A 21,617-nucleotide genomic window follows, 5' to 3' on the forward strand; every position below is an offset into this window, starting at 1 on the left:
AATTCTGGAGTAGGAACTGGAGGTATACAGGTGGATCTGCCACTGAGTTAGCTATGTTAGTTCTGTGCTGCTGGCTTCTGCTTTCACCCCTTACCTGTTTATCTGGAAAGTGGACTGCCTCATGAGACCCCAGTCTTGGCTGAGCTCTAGTCATAAGGGAATACAATAAAAAAAGTCTTCTCTATTTTTCCTAGCAATTCTCCCACAGGAGTCTAATGATAAATGTCATATCACACACTGCAAAGAAAATATCTGTACCAACCACATCCTGGCTCCAAGAAACTATTGGACAATCCAGAATGGTGGGGCAAGAAAGTCCAGGGACCAATTTTTTTGTGTTTTTTAGAATAGTGACTTTCTGAGTTTCGTTACAAAAAAGAAGAAATAAACCCCAGCATCACAGAGGTACTGTAAAGAACTGCAAAATGCCCTGCTATTTTAGGCATACTGATGTCTAGGGTCCTGCACTAGGCAATGTTACAGCATGTGAATGTGAACACTGAGGTTTGAGGCTCAGCTCTACAGATGCTATTCATCAATAGCTAATACCGGACTTCATAAAACTCAGTGGTTGAACAGGAAGAAAAACTGCTGTGCTAGTGCCAGTATTCTCTCTATATATGAGTACTATTTTTTTCCAGTTAGAACAGAGCCCACATGGAATAGAAACAAACTTGAATCCTGGGAGGCAAATTCCTTTCCTCATAAAGTGAGGAAGGCTCCTATCTGTGACTGAGGCCAGCAGGCTGTGATTAGTCCTGCCAAGCTCTTCTGTTGCTTAACAAATTCAAGAGTGTCCCCCGCTCCCACCCACTGTGACTCCCCCTCATAGATGGGCAGGGCTTCACTTGCTGCATGCTCGTTGGCTTTTCTCCAGTTCAACCATCTTTTTTTCACAAATGCTTCTTTGGAACGGACAGTTAAGGCTTTATCCATGTTAGCCATATGAAAAGACTTCTCCTGGCAGCTCTGCCCATAACCTGATAATGGAAACAAAAGAATACAGTGAAAGAAGAGCCAATGTCACAAGGGACCTTGCTGTCTAACAGTCCCAGGGCTGAGCAGAATGCACAGGCTGTGCACAGAGTCAGAAGTGCCAGATCCTTCAATTAGTTAGTCACGAGCCCCAGGGGAGTGGTGCACTACAGCATCAGCTGAGTCTCAAAGATATGAAGCTGTGAAGGTTTGGGGCCAGCAACAGCAGTCCTGGGATGGCTTAGCAGTATAAGGTGACTGTATCTCATGGGGCGAAAGGTGGGGTGGATGCTGGAACCTGACTTAGAGTAGCAGCAAGTTTAGCAGCACCTGAAGAAACACACAAAAAATTCTTTGCTCATTTGCTGTTGTTTTCTGGTAAACTTTATTTTTATTACCTTTGGGAGATGGAATGTTCCCTGGCTCTGATATAAATGCTGTCTGTATCTTGGTCAGGTAGTAAAGACTCTTTATGAATATTTTAGAAGGCACTAACTCCCTTTGAAATGGTTTCTTGTATATTGCAGGTACTGTAGAGAAACAGGCAAGGGAGTCACAAGGCTCTAACTGTACTGTGATTTGTTTTCTAGGGAGAATAAACTCTTTGCCCGTTTTGTTTTTCTGCTTTGTCACTTTGAAACCAGTCCTCATTGCTTTTGATCAGAAAGGAACCTGAATGCCAGACTGGTTCAGAACAGCTTCTTCTCACTCGAGGCAAGGTGCTCTCTTTACAGGAGGTTTACCAGTCCAAACCATGAAAGATGTGGAGGAATTAAAAGGTAAATCTGCTTTCTTGTTCCACCAGAATTAAGATGCAAGTAAATCACATTGTGGAGCATTTTGGAGGGGTGCTTCTCAATAGGAATAGCTGAATCTGGGTCGTCTTGGAGTGGTCTTACAAGAATTTGTCTGAGGGCTTCTGCCATTATCAAATTTGGTTAGTCTTGCATATGTGTTGCAGTTTTTAGATCTCAGGTACATGGACGACAGGTCCCTTCCAGTTTGGATCCTGCAGTAAAGTCAAAATCATTGGGGTGGATTTCAGTAAAGTGGGTTCAAAATTATTTCAGCTCCCTGGATGCATTTTGGAACATCTCTGGCAGTGCTGGTAGAAGATGCTTCCCTACTCTTTCTGCTGGAGAGCTGTGCTCTGCTTGAAGGGCAAGGAACACTGCTGTACACTAAACTGGGGTTGGAGTATGGTTCTTTAAGGCCTCAAGGAAGCAGTTTATCTGTACCTTGACTGCCCTGTATTTAAGATATGGTCTGTGAACTTGAAGTTACCAACAGTCTTTATAGATTGAGAGTGGCTTTCTACTATTGTTAACTTGTTAGCTGTGTTGATATATCTTCTAGTAGTTAGTAGATGTGAGCATGGATCTCCTGGAGCTCCAGCTCAATAGTCTCAAGAGCTATTCTATGGAATAGTCTTCTAGATGATGAGTTTGACTCTAAAAGGAGCCCAGGTCTGCTGGAACTGTACAATTCATCTGACCCTAAATCTGGTGCAGAAATATGGAGCTTAATCTATAACTGAGTTTCTCACAGCAATAGAAAAGTGCTGGATCCAAAAACTTCAGCAGTCAAATCTCACTCAGACAGACATTTCCTAATTCAGGATTTTAAACCATTCCAGAGTCCTTTCTGTCAAAATCTCAGAAATCCCCAGTGTTTCTCAAGCAGGAACCAGCACATGAGGAAGTAATTAATGAGAGCAGCAAGGGGGGGGAGAAGGAATGTGCTGAATAGAAGCAAAACTGAGACTCAAATCCCACACAGTCTACCTCTTCAGTCCTCAAGCTGCAGACAAAAGACATTCCAGCTCCCGACAAACAGCTCAAAGAGATGCTGGGATACTCAACCCAGGGCATTTATGTGAAGAAATAGTTGAAGAGTAAGGCTGTCTGACAGATGCAGTCTTTGTAGCGTAGGTGGAGGAGGGTCCCTTGAATTGAAGACATGTGAATTAGCACAAGGTCATCCCTGGTCCTATGTGTAAGTGATTCATGACCCAGACTGCATGAAGCATCCAAATCAGCCAGATCACCCAATTTCTAGTAGGCTGAGTCACCCTTGTTCTAGCATACATCTCAAAAGACATACCAAATCCACTTAAAGTGCTTGGAAAAATGAATATCAAAAACTTAGTTACTCCAGATAAATCATAACCTTATAGGATACTGTGCCTCAGTTTTCTCATTTGCAAGTTATGGGGATGAGGGAATGCCATTCAGCTGTTTTCCACATGTACTGTAAAGCTCAGTTAATTAACAATTATAAAACTGCATATGATTTTTGGAGGGGAATTGCTGCTGAAGCATTAATTGTTGATTGTTGCTTATTCCCCAGACAGCTGAAAAATGGAACTTGGCAGAATTTCAGAGCAAGTATCTTTGCAAGCTCAGATAACAAATGAGCCAACCTGACAGTCTGCCTGTTGGTGCAGGTGAGATGTGTTATAAATCTGGGGATCTTAAATAGTACATGTAAGCTCAGAATATGGGCAAGGCTTCAGAAAACCAGTTTCTGCCTTCTCTTAACAATCTGGTTGTGCATCACCTGTCTGGATGTCACAGGCTGGGCTCTGCCAAAGAGAGCAGAACACATTAAGACTAGCTTCTAGGAACGGCCACAGCTGCCCAGGATGCCTTTAAAAGGCTTAAATCATTTTATGCCCCTCTGTTTCTGAAGTCCTTATGCCTTTACTAACTCACATTTTCCTGAGAAAATCTGTTCTCAGGATTTCTGTTCTCAAAGCCTTTAAGCTTTTAAAAAAGTCACTTGAAGACATCCTCCTTGTTAATCAGTGCAAGTGTCCTTCACCTGCCTCCTTTTAGCAACAGGTATCAGCATCAGCAAGAGAGGCTTTGGGTTTGTCTGATTGTTTAGCAAGGGGAGGGGAAAGCAAACACATGGAAGGAATCAATGACCCAAGTCTGCTTAGGGAGAGGATGATGCTAACTTTCCTTGGCCACAGAGAGGTCTTTGGGAATCAGCAGGCTGTGAGGGAAGTTGGGTAGGTGGTCCAGCAGTGTGAAAGAGAAACCCCTCCTTAGGCCTATACAGCTGCGGGCTGGGTACCCCAAGGCACTTGCTCCCCGTCAGGGTTTGCTGGGCTGTGTTGCAGGTGCTGCCTCAACACCGAGGCAGCAGGCCTCTGTGGGGCTGTGGTTTATCCGTGCCAGCCTCGCCAGCAGGCTGCTTGTAGGGTAGCTATCCCCGGCAGGCGGGCGTGCCACTCACCTCTTCCAGGCTGCCCAGTGTTGCCGGGCCTTCCGGGCAGCAGCGGGGGACGGTGGGGCTCTTCCGTCCCTGGCATCCGTGCTCCCTCCCAGCCCGCCTCCCTCCGCCGCCCCTCCTGCTGCGGAGGGCGGGCTCGCCGCCGCGGCAGCCCGGATGCCACGGCCGATTTCCCGGCTTGTCTCCCGCTCCCGAGTGCCGCCGCTTCCTCTTGGAAACTGTTGCAAGTTGTGGGAGGGGAGGGAAGCGAAGGGGAGGGAGCAGAAAGGCTCCCTATCCCGCCGGGTTATTTTTTCCGGTCAGTGCTCGGAGAGGAAGGTGGGGAACAGCCAAAAGCGACGGTTCCCCCCGCCTCCCCCCCCCACCCCCCCCCAACCGCAGCGCATGGGAAGCAAAAGTTTTTCTCCTCCTCCTGCTCTTTCCCCTCCGCCGGTTCCACTCGCCCTCCGTCCAGACAGCCCCGTACGAGACGCCTCCCGAGGCTCTCCCCTCGGAGCAGTTTGCGGCTGAAGGATGCGGCTCCCGACGCCTCGGCTGCCCCTCTCGGACACTGGTGTCTTGCTGCGTTTCGCTTCGCTGGGCAGTGAGGAATAAAAGGCTGTTAGAGATTCTTCTACTTCTCTGAGAGCTGGAAAGGAGGGAAGGAAACATTATCTAACGGCAAGACTTTGCTGGAGTCTTGCAGAGGGTAACTGAGGGAACCTGGGAATTTGTGGTGGAGAAAGGCTGTTTAGAAAAATAATCAGATGCTTTAGCACCGCGAGGGTGCTGATACAAATGTACATTGGTTTGTTTCAGTCCCATCATGGGGACGGGCATGTGTTCGAGGAGGCAGAAGGGGCTTCTGCAGACTGGGTTTTGCCTGGTGGTGCTGGCGTGTTTGGGCTCAGGAGTTTTCATGTACAATCACTTGCAGCAAAAGGTGAGGAACGCTGAAGCCCTTGCCCAGAAATACAAACAGCAGCAGGAAGCGCTGTCTGCCCAGCTCCAAGGTGAGTCTGTGAGAGAGAGACTGTGTGTGTGTGTACGCGTGCGCATACACCTTCTGAACTTCCTTCTCTTCCAGCACTGCCTGCTGGTATTTTTCCTGCACAGCCTTGTGACTAGTTGGGTGCCTTTATGCAGTGAGGTTCAGCTTTTGGCTTTAAAGAGCTCTAAGAAGACATTGTCTCCTGTTTCTTTCTCCCCGTTGCTGTTTAGAATTAGAGTAGCCTTGAATCTGAATTGCTGCACGCAGCATCAAGGGGAAGAATTTGCTGGATTGGTGCGTTCAGCTGTGTCTGGTTTACGCCATGCCTTCTCCATATAGTTCCTCTGGTCATAAAGACCACTCCTGTGTCACTCTAAATGTAAAGTAATGAAAATGCAAACAAAGCTTATACATGGACTGGTTGGACAGACTCGGAGACTAGAGAGCTTTGCTCTCTGGCCTATGGGAACCTCTGTCCAGAAAGTGAATAGGGAGGCAAAGGCTTCTTTAGTAATGTTTGTCATCAGTGTCTACTGCCCATTGCCTTTGCAAGAGAAGAAACCCACCTCCTTTTTGAGAGATTGATCTGTGACTCTAGAAGAGTCTTGCCAGCCTGCTTGGGGCTGATATATGCTACAGCTTGCTAAATGGGAGGTGGTGGAAGAAGGAGGAATTGGCTTTTCTGAGCCTGCTTCAGAGACTCACACTCTTGCAGGTCAGTAAGCAGTCGTGGCATGAGCACTTGGTTCCTTAGGCAAGAGCTGCCAAAAGGCTGGAAAGTAAACATATTATATATATTCTTCCTTTTTATTTTTCCTTTGCCATCCTTAGATAAATGTCTAACTGTGGCAGAATGACATTTTAACCCCTGGAGAGATCCCAGCAGGGAAGGCTGAGGGCGCATGTTATTCCACTGCTAAACTTTATCTCCTTTTTCTAGTCTATACATTCTAGACTTCCTGTGTCTGCCAAAGCTACAGTGCTAGCACCTCTCACTAGCTTTAGAGTCTCTAGCAGGATTTGCTGAGCTCCCTGTAGAGAGATTTGGTAGGAAACCACTTTCTGGTAGCCAGCAGTTGTGTGTGCAACACTGGAGGATGGGTTGATCCTGGAGCGCCCACAGAATGAAGCTTATGCAGACAAACCTTGTCCACATGTGGTTCTGGTGCCTCAAGAACAAGAGACTCATTTAACACTTTTTTCTAACGGACACGTCTAGATTATACTTTTTAAATCCAGATGGAGTATGGGGTATATATTATGATGTCTGTTAGTATATAGTGATATCCTTTCTATAGCCTGTATTGTGGGAGAACTCTGCAGATTCCAGTTACTCAAGATATGTGTCTTCTGGGTTAAATATTCTCAGGTGATTTTGTTTGCAGTGTTGCGATGGTAATTTAACATGACACACACACTTCTTACGTTCAGGGCTCTGTATTTCTTTCTGTAAATTGGGAAGAGAAGGGTTTTTAAAGCATGCTTCCTTAAGAGACAGTCTTGTAAGTTGATCTAGTCTGTGGATAGGTTCACTGCTGTGTTCTTACATATTATTTTATTTCTTCTTACTCCATCAGTTGAGGCATTCAAACAGCTACAGCTCTTAGCATGTTGCACAGTCCCAGCCATGGCAACCTCCATCCTGTGTTTCCAAGATACAAAGATCAGTGGTGCAGAATCTAGCTCATGTTTGTCTCTGGTGTGTCAGCATCTCTTGCTTGCATTGGAGAGAGGGATGGTTCTTCACAGAATAAGGTGATCGTGGCAGCCTGGGAGAACCCTGGCTCTGGAAACAGCAGGCTCAAGCAAACAACCGACTCAGGCTCATAATGTTTTTCCACCCAAGCATGTTTGAATGGCAGAGCTGTAGCCTGTTGCTGGGGTTGTTAACTCACTGTCAGCCTTCCCATTCCTGAATACAGTTGTTGCCATGGATACCCTTTTTGAGAACACACTTGTCCAGCTCTTTTAACAAAGGTGAAACTTTTTGGATTTCTCTGGTGGAACAGGCCTAGTGATTGGCAGATAGGAGCAGTGATATCTTGCACATGTTGCTGTGGCCTTTGTGCTGCCTTCTTGCAATACTGCTACCTGTGCTGATTTGGTGCTAAAAGCAGAAGAGTATGGGAGTCAGAGCTTCCAGGTGTTCTGTTCCTGGCCCTGTGCTGTTTCATTGCATGACTTTGTGATATGTTTTCTCCATCTGATTTCTCTCTTTCCAACCCTACAAAAGGAGGACTGTGTTGTTATGAGTTGGAGTTCAGTACTGTTTACCCAGTGCTTCAGATGTCTTTTCACCAATCAGGTATTTCCTACTCTGCTCATAATTGAGTACAAAATCTTGTTAATGCTTCTGGCTGCCTCTGTAAATAAGGCTTGAAATGCAAGGGCTGGAACAAGAGTGGGTGAAAGGAGAAGGAATGCAAGTGGAGGAAGCAAAGGTGTACTCACTGCAGAGCTGTCTTGAAATCAGCAGTGCTTTTCCCATGTGCTGTCCTCTACCAGCTGCAGACAGGGAAATTGATCTCATCTGCTCTCTTTTAAAGTAAGAGCAAAGGAGCTGCTGAATTTGTTGGGAGGTAAAATGCACTGTGTGAAAAGAAGATGGGAAGGTGTTGTCACCTCTGTGTGTGTGTCCCTGTCCAAGCTCTTGTAGCCTGCCCAGTGGCTAGTGCCCTTTGCATCAGCTAGCTTGTGCTTTGTCTGGGATGGAGGAATTCTCTCTCACACAGTGGGCTGCCATTGCACAGTGGATGAGTATGAGAATACAGCTCTCCTAGCCTCACCATTAGGTGTCTCTTACATGCTGTTTCCTTTGCCATCCTTCTTGTTTAGAGAAAGGCATATGATGAGTCTGGCTTTTGTTCTGCTTCCCTTGTCCCTTGCTCTGGATTATTCTTGAGCATGGCTGCAGCCTCCCTTTTTGGGAGACTCGAGACTGTGATGCCATGACTAGTTAGTTGTCATGTGACTGGATGGAAACTGGCAGGAGTATTTCCTTGATGTCTGTAACAAGGAGAGCAGCAGAGAGAAAAGCTTTTCTAGGTGATTAGCTGAGGGAGGAGAAGGAGCACAGTGGACTCTGGAAGTGTATGCTGCTTTGTGTGTGCTGAAAACTGCTGAGAAACACCAACATGGGAAATTACTCCTCTCCCAGAGCTGCTCAGGCAAATACACACTGGAAGCTCAGTGTGCATGAAAGGACATCTTAAAACTTGTTAATTGGTGGTCATCCCTGTTAGTCCCTGCTGCCATGACTTCATGGATGGCCTGAGGTTCACATCACATCAAAGACTTGTCCTCAAGTGCTCTTCTAGGTAAGACTGCAAGCAAGTGAGATGCTCTTAACAAAAGCCAGTGTGCCCAGAGCTGACGAGGCTTCTGGAAAGTAGCTGATGTTTTTAAGATGACAGTTTCCTTGAACAAGGCTTCTTAGCGTGTATTGAAAAATTGCCCACAGTCTCTTGTGTGCTGCCCTGGACATATAGTGAGCTGGGCAGGGGAAGCTCTCAGGGTGACATCTTTTTGAGTAGTCTGTTGAAAAGCGTGTCTAAAAATAAAGCTGTAACTGAATTTGGCACTTGGACAGCTGCAGTGATAGGCTTGCTGTTCATCAATGTGCTCAGGAGGGGAAAAATCTTTCCAGATTAGAAACATAAATATTTCTGCTGTGATGGCTTGGAGAATACATTTGTGTTGTTTTTGTCTTCCTTGCTTTTGCCTCATTATTTCTCAGTTTGGATGTGTGATCTCGCTTCATAGGAAAAAACTAAGTGGCCCAGCCCAGGTGAAGGATCCTCACCATTGACATGTCTATCATTTTTAACTAGGGATGGAGAAGGAAGGAAATAATGGGGATGGAGACACTAGGAATTTCTGGCCTAAGATGTTGGTCTTACCTACTCTCTTAGAGAATGCATGAGGGAGGGAGTTAGATGGTTCAAGAGAGAGACCTTGGACCTGAATAGATGTCTGAGGAATGGCTCCTTATCCTGGGACTGGGCTGAACTTGTCACATGATGAGCCCAGGCTGGCAGAGCCAAAAGAATAGTCCTTGTATTGTTCAGAGGCATCAAACTTGCAGATGCTAAGTCCGGGAAGGACTATTCTGGTCAGAGTTTGATTCTTGTGTAGTCCCCACCTTAACCTTGTAATTCCTGGATGGGCTGTAGTATATTTTGGAAGATGTGCTGTCCTGATTTTTAGGATGCCTGTTTCCTATGAGCTCTTCTCCATGTGTGTATTGAAAGTGACATCTGCATTGTCCTAGGCTTGGTGCCACTTGGTGGTCAACGCTCTAAAATATTAGATGTACATATAGATGTTTCGTGCCTAATATTTTCCCCAGGCTGGAGCATCTTCTCTCAAGTAGCAAAATACTTGTTAGCGCAGGACGTGTGCTGCCTTTGCTGTTACCATATGACCTGAGTGGAGCTGGCAGCCTCTGTGGACTCACCTGCAGTGAGAGGGTGAAGCAGGTGGGGCTTTTGGATTGGCAGGGTCTTGGCAAGCTGTTGGATTAGCATTTGTCTTATATGTGAAAAAAATCATCCCACTTTGTTCATTTTCCTGGAGGCTGTGCATCGTGGCATGATTCATCCCAAAGATCTTGACTCTGGAGGCAAGTTTCTTTTTCTTCCCCCTCTGAATTGCAGCCCAGTGCCATTCTGCAATGGTGGCAGTCTCCCTCTGGGTACAGGAGATGTAGAGGAGCCTGTTGTAGCTGAGTGCTGTGACTCAGGAAAAGCTCTTGGTTAGCATTCAGAGTGGATAAAAATTAGCATCTATCAGGAGGCACTTTCATTTGTCATGTGGCTGCTGTGCCATGACAATGTTTGCAGAGCACAGACACTGTTGCGTGAAATAGAAGAGGGAGCTGCGTGGCCCGTTTATCCTTGCTGGCTTTTATCTATCTAAGGGCCAATTAATGAGGAGGAAGGAGGGGGGGAAAGGGAAAAAACTTCTCCCCTGCATACTGCTTGTGCCCTCACAGAGCTGATAACCTCAAAGGCTCTGGCCATCTTTAGCCTGACAGTGGACTTGGCTTGCAAATATACAGTTCAGCCACTGGCCTCTAAACCTAGTTCTTGGGCTTCACAGTTTAGACTCCAAAGCATGATGGAGAGAAACTTGACCGCAAATACTCACAGGATGAGGGGCTGGTATGCTTTATCAGGAATCGCTATTATCTCCTGTCCAACAGTTCCCACCCTGCTCCAGTCCTTATCTGTTCCCAGTTGGCAAAGAAATGCAAATAGCTGGTAACTCGACCTGACCTTTTCATTGTTTAGGGCATCAGGCGTCTGAATATATTTCAGAATTGTTGATTTCCTTGGTCTGGATTTTATGAGGACTACTGTGTGCTTAAAGCCTAGAAAGCTGTAGTGGCGCAGACCATTTGAAAGAGGAAAGGCTTGTTGCTTGAGTCTGCTCTCTCAGGCACCTGCTGGCCCAGCACATAGGAGGATTTGAGGTGCGCTTATGTCCGTGTGTGTATGATCTGAGAGAAGCCTGTTTTGGGCTTCTGGCATGTGTGGGAAGAAATCTCAGGGTTTATTTCATGTTTTGCCTCTTTCTGCTTCTCTGCTTCCCTAGTTGTGTATGAGCACAGATCCAGGCTAGAGCGATCCCTGCAGAAGGAGAGAGGGGAACACAAGAAGACAAAGGAAGGTGAGTCTGTTGCATGGGTAGCATAGCAGTGGCTAGCAAGCCCTCCAGCTATCCTGTGGGAAGATCTGTGTGGCACCCAGAGCACTGTCTGCCTTCACAGCACTGTGCGGACCTTACCAAATCCTATCCAGGTGAGACTCATCCCTGCTTTATAAGCAGAGAACAGTTAACTGACTTGTCTGTTTCCCATGGGCAGAAGGTGCTGGGAGGGGTGTTGCATTCTCTCCTAATGCCACATGAGTCCTCAGCTTAATCTGTGAATAATAGCACCCATGATGTGGCATTTGAGCACTTCAAAACTGATTAGCTATATCTGGCACTAGACTGGGTTTTCTTCTTGGAAATATACAAACTTTGTCACATAGTGAAATAACTTGCTCAGTTTCACAAAAATAAATACTGTGATTGGCATCAATATTTATAAAGGGATCTTACGATCCTGAGTTCTACAAGTGCTTATTAATAATATTATGATCACTGCATTGCATTATACATGGACACTATAGACTGCAAGATCCTTTAAAGTTGAATTCCAAGGGTAGATATATAGGCAGGATATTTTAAGACCACAGAAACCAATAGAATAAGTCACACATCTTTCAGTGAAGTAGTGTGCTTGGATGTCAGGCCCCTTTTTACCTGACTCTTGCTGGCAACTTAACAGTTTGACTTTTTATCTTCAAAGCTGATAATGTGAAGTAACATTGCTGCTCCTTACTCTTACATGCACTTCATTTCTGGAAATGCTGACATACAGCATCCAGGTTTGGCTTTAGCATGTGGCTAAATAGTTGAGGGAGAAGCTGAATTTCAGTCTCTTTCATGTGTTTAGTGGGGGTTGACTGAGAAAACGAAATGACTAATAAATGGCTTCTTGTCATGAGGCATGAAGTCTGATGGCCACAGTGCTGTCCACATCTTGGATTTTAAAATAACATGGGGCTTTGCTCCATGGCCTGACTCAAGAGACTTCTTATTTCAAGCCAGCGGAGAATTTGATGCTCATGGGTAAAAGACAAACGGCACTAGCTTCAGTGGCACACTTCTCTCTCCTGGCTGTTTGCTTTGTCCTTATGCAGCCAGCTTCCTGAGAAGCAAAACAGGTGTCAAATCATGTAATGCCTTTGTCATTGTGTTCTGGCAAGCTAATGTGATTATTCCTCTGACCAGTCTAGAAAACTAGAATTTGAAGGGCACATTGGATTTAAATCTTTGGGCCTTCTAGTGCTATCTCTAATAAGAGAGTATCATCTGCTATTTGTTTTTTATGACATTTGGATCCTAAAAGCTTCCGTCAATGTTCAGGACACCTTCTGTGTTAGGTGCTGTACAAATGGCAGCACAAAAGGGCAGCCCTTGTCTCCAACAGATTTTGCCCAGTGCCCCATCTCGCAGATGGAAGCTGAGTAACGCTGGGATCTCTGCATGTGGAGTGTATGATCTGAACAGCCTGGATTAGATTGATGTGCAGAGCAGCTCACGCAGGATCCCACAGTGAGCTTGGTGGCCAGAGCAGAACTGGACTTCCACCCTGGTGTTCTGGCCCTGTGGCACCCTGTCTCCAGCAGTAACAACGTGAGCAGGCTTACTGGTAGTTCAGTGTGCTTTCCAGCCAGCAGTCTATGGACTGGGGTCTCTGTGCACTATTTCTATGGGAGAGCAAAAGATGACTAAGAAAAGTGGAGCTTGTTTGTGGGCTTAAATTCAGCAGGCAATATTAACGTCATCTCTGTGGAATTCCTTGGGGGACTGGAAGAGGGCTGAGTTTGAAAACCATAGCCCTAGTCAGTCACAGTGGGGAAGTGCAAGCCAAGATGTTTTGCTGCACTCTGGGGACTTGCTCCTGTGACTGTTGCTTACTAGGAACTGAGTATTTCTGCAGCCTTGGTGACTAAGCTGTGGTATTTCACCAGCTGCTTTCTTCAACTGTGTCTCCTCATATTAAATTCTTTTCTGGGCCCACTCCTTGCTAAATTTCCTGTTCAGCTGTGCCTCTGCTAGCAAATATTGCCCTTTAGAAAGGATCTAGGTATCACTGGAGCAGGAATATGTGAGCACCAGAGGCTTCCATGATGTGCTTTGTGGAAGGGCCTTTCATGAATGTCCATTCAGCCCAGACCCATTCCACATTAAGTGTTTATATTCCCTATCTTGGTTCCAGTTTGGATAGCAGATAGACATAATGTGATCAGATCTGCTCTGTAACAAGCCAGAGGGGAATTTCCAGATCTTCCCATTTTAAGAGGAAAGCACAGATGAGATCAGCAGATAATAAAGCTTCTGTGAGACCAGAAGGAGATTGTGATTCCTCTTTTTCAGAATCATCTCTCATTCCAGAGCTTCAGTGCTAACAAAATGCAGCCATATCTGGGCTGAAGTGGGAAGTCACCAATGCACTTGCCTATAGAATGGGAACAGAAGGACATTTGGGCCAGGCTAAATGGGTGGACAGATCTCATGGAAAGTACTACCATATTTTTGATGGTGCTGAGTAGGAGTCTCCTGGAAGCATCTGCATGCCAGCTTGCTGAGCTGCAACCTTTTACTTAGCAAGGGGCCATTTCTTTCTTTTCCTTCTGAATATATAAAACAGATCCTTGTAAATTCCAGCTCATTAAATTGTCTCCTCTTCCATTTCTAGATTTTTTAGTGTATAAATTAGAAGCTCAGGAAGCTCTCAACAAGGAGAAGGTGGGTATAGTCTGTCCTTCAGAGTGTGCGTGTGTTTGTGTGCATACAAGAATGGGGAAAGTCTTTTCAGTACTACCGCAGTGATAAGGCCAGTGCTGCTGTCTGGCAGGTATGAAAGACAATGAGCGTGTCTGATGCAAGATGAACTTTAGCTGGCTCCACCTTGCGGGGCTGTTGGTTTGTGAGGATCTACTTCAGCTTGAAGACAGTATCATGCTAGAAGTATCCTGCCTATTTTTCCATATGCAATAGTAGAGTAGATGATTTGACTGCCAGCTCCTAGGGTATCAGGGAGTCTTGTGCTGCTGTCAGTGAGAAGGGAATTTCTGTTTCATGCTGGAAGAGAGTCCTGGGGAAGCCAAACAAAGCACACCACAGGGAACGTAGAGAAGAAAGGGTGTTGTGTTGTTGGGGAAAATAGATATATTGTTATCTGTCTCCAGGGATGGGCAAATGTTTTCTCCTGGGCTGTGAACGGCAAAGTTGAAATGGGGTGCATGCGGGAGAGGCAGCATGAATCCTCTACTCAGTGCTGTCCTGCTCCAGGGCTGGGTGACCTGTCCTTTCTGGGATGCATGTTTGCTGGCCAGCTGATGGCTGTGCAAAGCTTTGTGCATCAGGTGAAATGATGGTCTTCCCCAGGCCTTGTGTCTTGAGAAATTGGCTTGTTTGGCTTTACTCTGCTGGATTCAAGCAAGGTGGAGACTGATGGTATAACTGATCTGTTCAGGAGAGGAAATTCCTTGCTGTAGAGGAAGGGGCAGGAGTGGAGAAACCTTGTGTTTGAGGCCACATGGGACTCCCTTGTCACCTTCAGTGTTCCCCAATTGGCCCTGAAATGGAGTCAAATGACCAGCATGTGATACTTTGTGAGCAGCAGCAGTGAAAACATCAGTGCTTCTGAATTTAGACAGAATTGCCAGAGGTCGTGGGAACCTTGGTCTTCTAAGTGTTTGCATCAAATGCCACAGGTTGCTTTTTGTCCTCATTTATGCAGCTGAAATAGTGTATGATCTGACCCTGTCCCAAGGACCAAGCTCCATCACTGCTCTTTGTGGGGTGTAAAAAGCCTGTGAAACACATGTCCTGCCTCATTATATGGCCTTACTGAAGGTCATCCTGTGCCATTTACCCAGCAGCACAGAGGGTAGCAGAATGTTTTTGGTTAAACAAAGTATTGATGCTGATGGAGACATTAGTGAGGACTGGGAGGGGATGGGGGATGACACAGGTCTGAACAGCAATAGTATCAACGAATACACTCATGGGTAGAAAATACCAAGGCTTATGATTGCTCGTTCAGCAGGGCAAAGAAGGACTCATCAATGTGGGTTAGAAAGAAAAGCATCCCTGGATTACTGTCCCATTGACTTGATATTGTAAGGCTGGTTTTATCCCTTTCTTGGAGCATCTGTTGATGACATGCTGGAGGAAAGGGATTGCTTTTACGCTGCTCATCTGTGACTGCTGAAAGCCATCTCATTACGGAAAGAAGCTCATGGATGAATATCTGAATATTCTAATGGCTAGGCAGCTACCTTACAATTTATGCTCATTTGCTGGTAATATTTCATATCCTGTTGAGTATTTATCATATAAGTCAACTTGTGGGTTATATTGGAAATAGCTTCTGCGTGGTGCTTAGTTTGGAGCTCCATGCCTACTGTCTCAGCCTTGCTGATGTAAGTTTCTCATATATAGATCCCAGCAAAGGTGCTTGTAATGGTGTGTGTAATAGGAAGAGCTGCAGCATGTTCTCTCTCCAGTGCCACCAGTGCTGTGGGGACCCAGCTGTTGAGTACAGGTAGCTGGTAGATTTCACGTCTGGTGTGTTGAGGTGCTGGTGCTATAGTGAGGAATTGTACACTGGAGACAAAAGGGAAAAGCATTGACCCTTGGGGAGATGTGAGCAGATCTGTTAAAATGGTGCAGACCCCCTCTGTGGACACATACAAATCCCTTTGTGCTGTTGGTTTGTGTCAGTTTAGCTGAGTTTGAGACCTGTGCCTTGTTACAGGAGTTTGCTTTAGGTTTACTCAATTGGAGATCAATTTTGTTTTGTTTTTCCTTTTTCCTTGTTAAATGGTGCAATTTGCGTGTAGATGAAAGTGTAGTGCTGTCTGATGGGCATGGGCTGCAGCAAAGACTGCTCAGCCTGGTTTGGGGAGGGTTTTGCTTCAGAAAGCTCTTTCAGTGCTGGGCCCATCCTAGGTGAAGAACCAGAGTCTGGGAAAAACTTCAAATGCCAATCAAGAGAGCAAAACCTCTCACTGTTTGTGGTTCAGATCCCATTTTTTGAAGTCGGTTGGTAACTATACTTAAGCTCGTGTAATTCCCCTACTCTGTGGAGTTCAAGCTTACCCTGGTGGGGCTGACATGATAATCAGGCTGCTTTTTCTTTAAGTTAATAAAAAGTGATTAAAAGAAACTCCTCCTTGCTGTATTTTGGGTTCAGAGCTCAGAACTGGATGAAGAGCATGACTTAGGCCTGCAGTTAATTAGCTGGTAGCTGGGTTGTTTTGAAAGGGTTCTTTCCCAGCAGTGCTCAGGCTGTATGTTATGCTGATGATCTCCATATGCCAGTTCCCAGTTGGGATGTGTGCGAGTACGCATGGGAATTTGCTATTTGTGCAGTGGCTGGGCAGGCGCTCATGTATGTCTCAGCTGCCTTGGGGTCTCCTGGGATCTAATGGCACTCTGATCTTTTTTTTCCAGCAAGATTCTATGAACAGATATGGGGCCCTCAGTTCCCAGCACAAGATACTAAAGGTAAGGGAAAGAGCCTGGTTCTGGGTAACTGTCATCTGTGCACTCAAGAACATGCACTGGAAGGAAAGTCAGTGCTTTCACTTACCAAGGGTGCCTAGGAGAGACCAAGGGTTTCCTGCAGCTAATTCCAGCCCAGAGGGAGGAGACCACACAGTGGCATAGACCTACATTCCTTCCTGACGGTTCAGGTTCATGAGTTTCCTCATATTCTGCTGGGCTTTGTATTAGGCCTTCATCTCTACTTCATTTCAATGGTGGACTTTGTGTAGTTACAACAGGAGTTCTGTTGTTCAGCATGTTCTTTTCTGTGTCACTTAACATGCAAATGGCCTTATTCACTGTATCTTGCCCTATTGGGTTAATAGAATATATTTCAGTCCATGTGTGTGGATCAGATAGGGATGGCTTATAGTATCCTATGACTTATTAAGATGTGCTTCAGGTACAGTATGCTATGTTAGAGTTTGGTTTTGTTAGAGTGATGCAAATATGGCTTTTAATTCTTTTACTGTCATTTTTTACTTTACATGGCCGTTGACACTGCATTTGGATACTGTAGCCTTTGTTGTGTTTTGACCTCACGGCACAGCTCTGTCACCCACTGCTGGCTTTCTCCATTAGACCCATTTTCTTCCACTCAGTACCCTTCTCTATTAATGTTTTATTTTACTGTGTGCTGTTAGGGAGAGACTGCTCTGGAGGATATTACTGCTTAAGAGAAGGCATCATCTTGGTGACTGTTTGGGGCCCAGTGAATTTGTGCTGTATGCCTGCTGATTTCAGAGACTTCACCAGATCCTGAGCATGCGGGAACATTTCCATCTTGGCATTTTTACATATGAGTTTGCACAGTCCCCTTGGGAAGTGCAGTGTCTGAGCCTTCAGCATCCCACTGCTCAAGCAGACAGGGAGGCATACTGAGCAGACTGAGCTCTGCCTGTGTGTGTGTGAAGTATTTGAGCAGGAAGCACAGCTACCTGGAAATGGGGTCTGGTATGTTAAGGGCTCTGCAGGGAGCCTGCGCTGGAGGAAGTTCCGCTCCGTGTAGCGGAGAAGGGGAAAGAGCTCTGTCTTAAGGACTGAGCTTCGTGGCATTAAAATGAAGAAATTCCTATATCTGAGGTAATGTAAAGTGGAGATACACACGCGCACCCTAGATTGGAGGGGAAAAGGGTTAAAATTGGCCAGGAGAATGTAATTCCTTCATGAAGGCCAGTTTGAATTTGGAATGGGCTGAAGTAAGCCTAGGATGGCATTTTTTTGTCTGGTGGGCTGGCATTTTCTCCTAGAATTCTGTTGCCTGCTGCCTTTGCATTTGGACAGTAGATCAGTTTCAGCCCTTCTTGTGTGAGCTAGAAACAACCAATGTTCCTTATGCTCTGCAAAGTAGAATGTGAACCTGATTCATTTTTTTTATTAGTGAAACCTCCCATACTCTCTGGGAAGGAGATAAGGTCCCTATTTTACAATGGCCAAACTGAGTCACAGTGCAACTAAATGCCTTTATTGCAGAAAGCCATGTGGATGCTTGGGTTATCCCTCCTGACAGTCAAACCCACTGTGACTGTCTTTCCACTCTGCTGACCCCAGCACATTGGTTGTGCCCTTTGGAATCTTTACACTGAGGAGCATGGGAGCTTTTGTGAGACCATTACCTTCCTTATGCCCAGGGCGCCTCCAGTTCTCTGATGGCTGTGTTAACCATATGGGCTCTCCTGATGCACCAGGCCACACAGGAGGGCTTTCTCAATTTCATACTGTCTTTTCCTAGCTTTTTAGAGGAAAGGGATCTCGCTTGACTTGCAAGCTGTCATTCTGGCCTGTACCGAAGCCATACCTGCCTTACTGACATTTGCAACAAGCAGACCAGTATCAAAGGGACAACTGGGCTCTGTCCAGTTACTAATTCCATTCTGTTAAATGCTAGCTACAGAGCTGCTCTCTAAACCATGACAGAACTAGGTGTGTTTGAGGGACTCCTCCTCCCCCCCCCCCCCCAATTCCCCAGACACTTCAGTGAGTTAAAGCCACTGCATAATTAATGCATCTTAGGCACTACATGTTGTCTGAACAGCAAAGTGATGGTGGAATGGGAGGACTTGCTGGCCTGAATCCACACAGCTGAGATGAGTGATTCACAATTTATCTAGGATTAGCTGACTTCCTGAATGATGTGATATCACAGCATTGCAGAGTTCTGGGCATTAGGCATAGGGAACCACAGAGTGAAATGTCATGAGAGCACATTCTCTCTGTCTCCCCTCAACCCAATTTTGCATATATATGTGATTTCCATGACATTTATATCTCAGTCTCTCACTGTCTCTGCTTGACTGAGCAAAACAGTATCTCTGAGGTAGAGAAGGGAATTGAGTCACATAAACTGATATTACATTCAGATGTGTGCTTCTGGATATAGAGAAGAGGTTCCTGACTTCCTCAGAGCTGTCAGTATACCTTGCTTTCGTAGAAATGACTGGGTTGAGAATGCTCTGCTTGCAGATAAGCTGCTCCTCTAAAAAGGAATTGCATGTAGTGTGTCTCAGATCTCCTGTCCTACAATTACAATAAAACTCAGCATCTCTGGATTCATTCTAATGTTTGCATATGTCAGTTGCAGCTGTTTTTAGTAACCAGCTGGGAGTGAGGATGCTCTGTGTGCTTAATGAGCTGGACTGAGCCTCAGATGCTTTGTGTGATCTTGGTCAAGACACTTGTCTATATACAGCTTCCTGCCATGCTCAGAGGAATACTATTTCCTCCCTCCTTTTTGGCTGTGAGCAGTCTGGGCATAGGTATTAAGCACATCACTTGCCAGACAGGATATGGGCTACAAATTAATTGACCTGAGCTGATGAGGACTTAATATTCCTTAGATTTGTTTAGGGTTTCTTTTTAAAATCAATTCTCATTTGCTACTGTTAGTGACTTCTCTGAAGTGTTTGGTCTCAAAACGATATTTAAGGATGTGGTTCCTCTGCAGTACTTCTGCCTATGGCCCTGATGGGAGCTGTAAGTACCTAATGTCTTTGACAGCCAGAGCAGAAATCACTTGTAATCTCTGTATTTTTTTTCTTCTGATCTTGTGATCCAATTAACCTGACAGCCTTGTCTGTCCTCTTCATTCTTCCTCTGAGACCCCTTCACAATGAAAGCCTTTTCTTCTGCATTGTATGTATTTTTGGAGTACAGTGATTTCTCTTTCCTCCTTTGAGCTGAGGATAATTGTGTTGGGGGAGAATGCCCGGGCCACAGATACTTTGTTCTACTGGGGATAAATGCAAGCATCAATAGCATTTAAAGGTTTAAAAAAAAAAAAAGTTTGATATACAGGATGGCCAGTTAAAATTGCTGCCTGTGTTGTAAGGAGCTATTGTGTGGAAGGGTGAGGGTTCACCTGTGAGCCAATCAATTTGCATACATGATTGGTGTTGACAAACTGAATGTGGAAGGACTATGGGTTACCATGGGAACCCAACAGGAGGTGAATTCTGGTTCAGTGGATTTGAGTAAAAAGATGTCTCAGCATGTTTTGTTCTCAGGCAGTATGAGGGGAGAGGAGAAAAAAGATTTGAAGAACTGTTATCAGATGACTTCACAAAATAGTCCTGAATTCTGGCCTGCTTGAAATAGCTTGTGGTCTTGTGGAGGTCCTCTTACCTTGGCACTTTCTGCCTGTTCACCCCCATGTTAAACCAAGAAATGTGGGCTCACTGTGAGCTCATTATGTGAGAAGACATGGTATCCTTGCAAAGGGGCTCCTGTTTTAGCAGCTTGGAGTGGTGGGTGGAAGAACAGCCAGGCTGTAAAGAGCAAACCAACCGGAGAGAATTTTCTAGGTGTTCCTGATTCCTCAATAACTAGCAGTATCTGCAGACAGAAAGGCAACAGGTATTAGACTTCAGGCCTATTTAAAGGTGAAGTGTCCTTGTAATGCAGTGTACAGATGCATGTACTATATGCACCATGGAAACATTTGTCCTTCCAGGTAATGTTGCTCTTCAGCATGTCTGGGACTCTGGAAAGGACCTTGGATTTCTGCAGTGTTTCACAGGCATTTGGCTTGATATTGTTAAAGCTTATAGCCTGTATTTCTCTTACTGAGCTGGCTGTAGGAGGGTAGTTGGGAGGGAACAGGAAGAGCTCTTGGCTGTGTCCTCCCAGAGTCTCCATCTCTTTCAGGCAGGAGTGGAGTTGCATCCTCACTTTGCTTCCAGTTTAGTGGCTTCCAATAAGATCTTCTAGACTGCTTCACAAAGTAAAGAGCTTGCTAAGTGGCATTTCATACCCCTCCTAAACTATCTGATCACGAAGAACACTTTCTTGGTACCTGGAAATTTTCGTTACCTCATTAGAGGAACCAATATCTGCTCCGCATTCCCAAGCAACTCATGAAGCAGAGTCACTTTAGGTCTTGAAAATATTTTAATTACTCCTCCCCTCCTTGCTTGTACTGACTCTTTGTCACTTCTTCTGGTTCAGAACCAGCATGAAGATGTCAAGAAGCAGCTGCTTGACCTGCAGCTACAGCACAACAGCTTGAAACTGGAACATCGTAAGACACTGGAGACCCACAGCCAGAAATATGCCCAGCTGCAGCAGGAGAAGGAGAGTGAAGTCACAAACTTGCAGGGTGAGTACAAATAGAGAGCTGTGAAAACACTAGGCAAAAAAGGGGCTGAGAAGAACTGAGCTCAGGAGAGGAGAGAGTCTGTTCTCCAGTCTTTCCAAAGGTCTGCAAATACTATAGGAACACTCCTGTATGATCCTGGGTGTGGTTCCTTAGCCCTTCTATACCTCAGTTGGAGTATTGTCCTATTGCAGAGTGGTAGTTCAGGAACAAGGATGTTAAAACTGGCCAACTGTCCTGAGCCTGCAGTGAGGGGAGCTGAGAGATACAGAGCACGCTATCAAGCAGCTTCCCACTGTGAGGGGAGCCACTGGGGGTTGCAGGTGGTGGGTTTGTGGTGGAATCCGAGAACGCCACGAAAGCAGCCACTTGGTTTGGCTGGCAAACCTCTTCTCAGCTTGCAGGTTCAAATGTGCTGTCAGGATAGGGTTACAGAGGGGTAGAGCTTCCTTCTTCCAAGGGAGACTGTGTGACCTTGTGTTTAACTGAACTTTCAGTTCTTTGGAGTTCAGAGACTGCTGTACTGTATGGGGCACCCCTAGCCTCTGTCAACACCCACACCTTTCATGGTGTTATTTTAAAAGCTTAGTTGACTTTTTCTGGCTGCTTAATCTTACTGCAGATGCTACTTATTTGTGCAGAATTTTCATTGCCAGGTAGGGTTAGAACTTG

General features: G+C 45.6%; 1 protein-coding gene and 1 long non-coding RNA gene across 5 annotated transcripts in view; one reads left to right on the forward strand and one right to left on the reverse strand.

The window, feature by feature from the left end:
• Positions 1-1,343: 1,343 nt before the first annotated feature.
• Positions 1,344-4,353, reverse strand: LOC112981128 (uncharacterized). Its single transcript, XR_010392824.1, has 2 exons — positions 4,219-4,353; positions 1,344-1,984 (listed from the first exon to the last, which is right to left on the reverse strand). It is a non-coding gene; the product is annotated as an uncharacterized LOC112981128 (long non-coding RNA).
• A 198-nt stretch (positions 4,354-4,551) lies between these two features.
• The window catches only part of LOC112981126 (Golgi integral membrane protein 4-like), a 49,082-nt gene continuing 32,016 nt past the window's right edge, over positions 4,552-21,617 (forward strand). Inside the window, exons 1-6 of one of the 4 annotated variants that reach the window (XM_026096514.2) lie at positions 4,552-4,903; positions 5,014-5,207; positions 10,781-10,855; positions 13,497-13,546; positions 16,262-16,315; positions 20,798-20,948. In XM_026096514.2, the coding sequence (XP_025952299.1) occupies positions 5,021-5,207; positions 10,781-10,855; positions 13,497-13,546; positions 16,262-16,315; positions 20,798-20,948 (517 nt within the window). In that variant the 5' untranslated portion in view covers positions 4,552-4,903; positions 5,014-5,020. Of the gene's footprint in view, positions 5,208-10,780; positions 10,856-12,088; positions 12,431-13,496; positions 13,547-16,261; positions 16,316-20,797; positions 20,949-21,617 lie in introns of those variants that run through there. The other 3 variants (XM_064525468.1, XM_026096513.2, XM_026096515.2) reach the window with 3 other exon arrangements.

This window comes from Dromaius novaehollandiae, chromosome 24, assembly GCF_036370855.1.
Source record: "Dromaius novaehollandiae isolate bDroNov1 chromosome 24, bDroNov1.hap1, whole genome shotgun sequence".
Lineage (NCBI taxonomy): Eukaryota > Metazoa > Chordata > Aves > Casuariiformes > Dromaiidae > Dromaius > Dromaius novaehollandiae.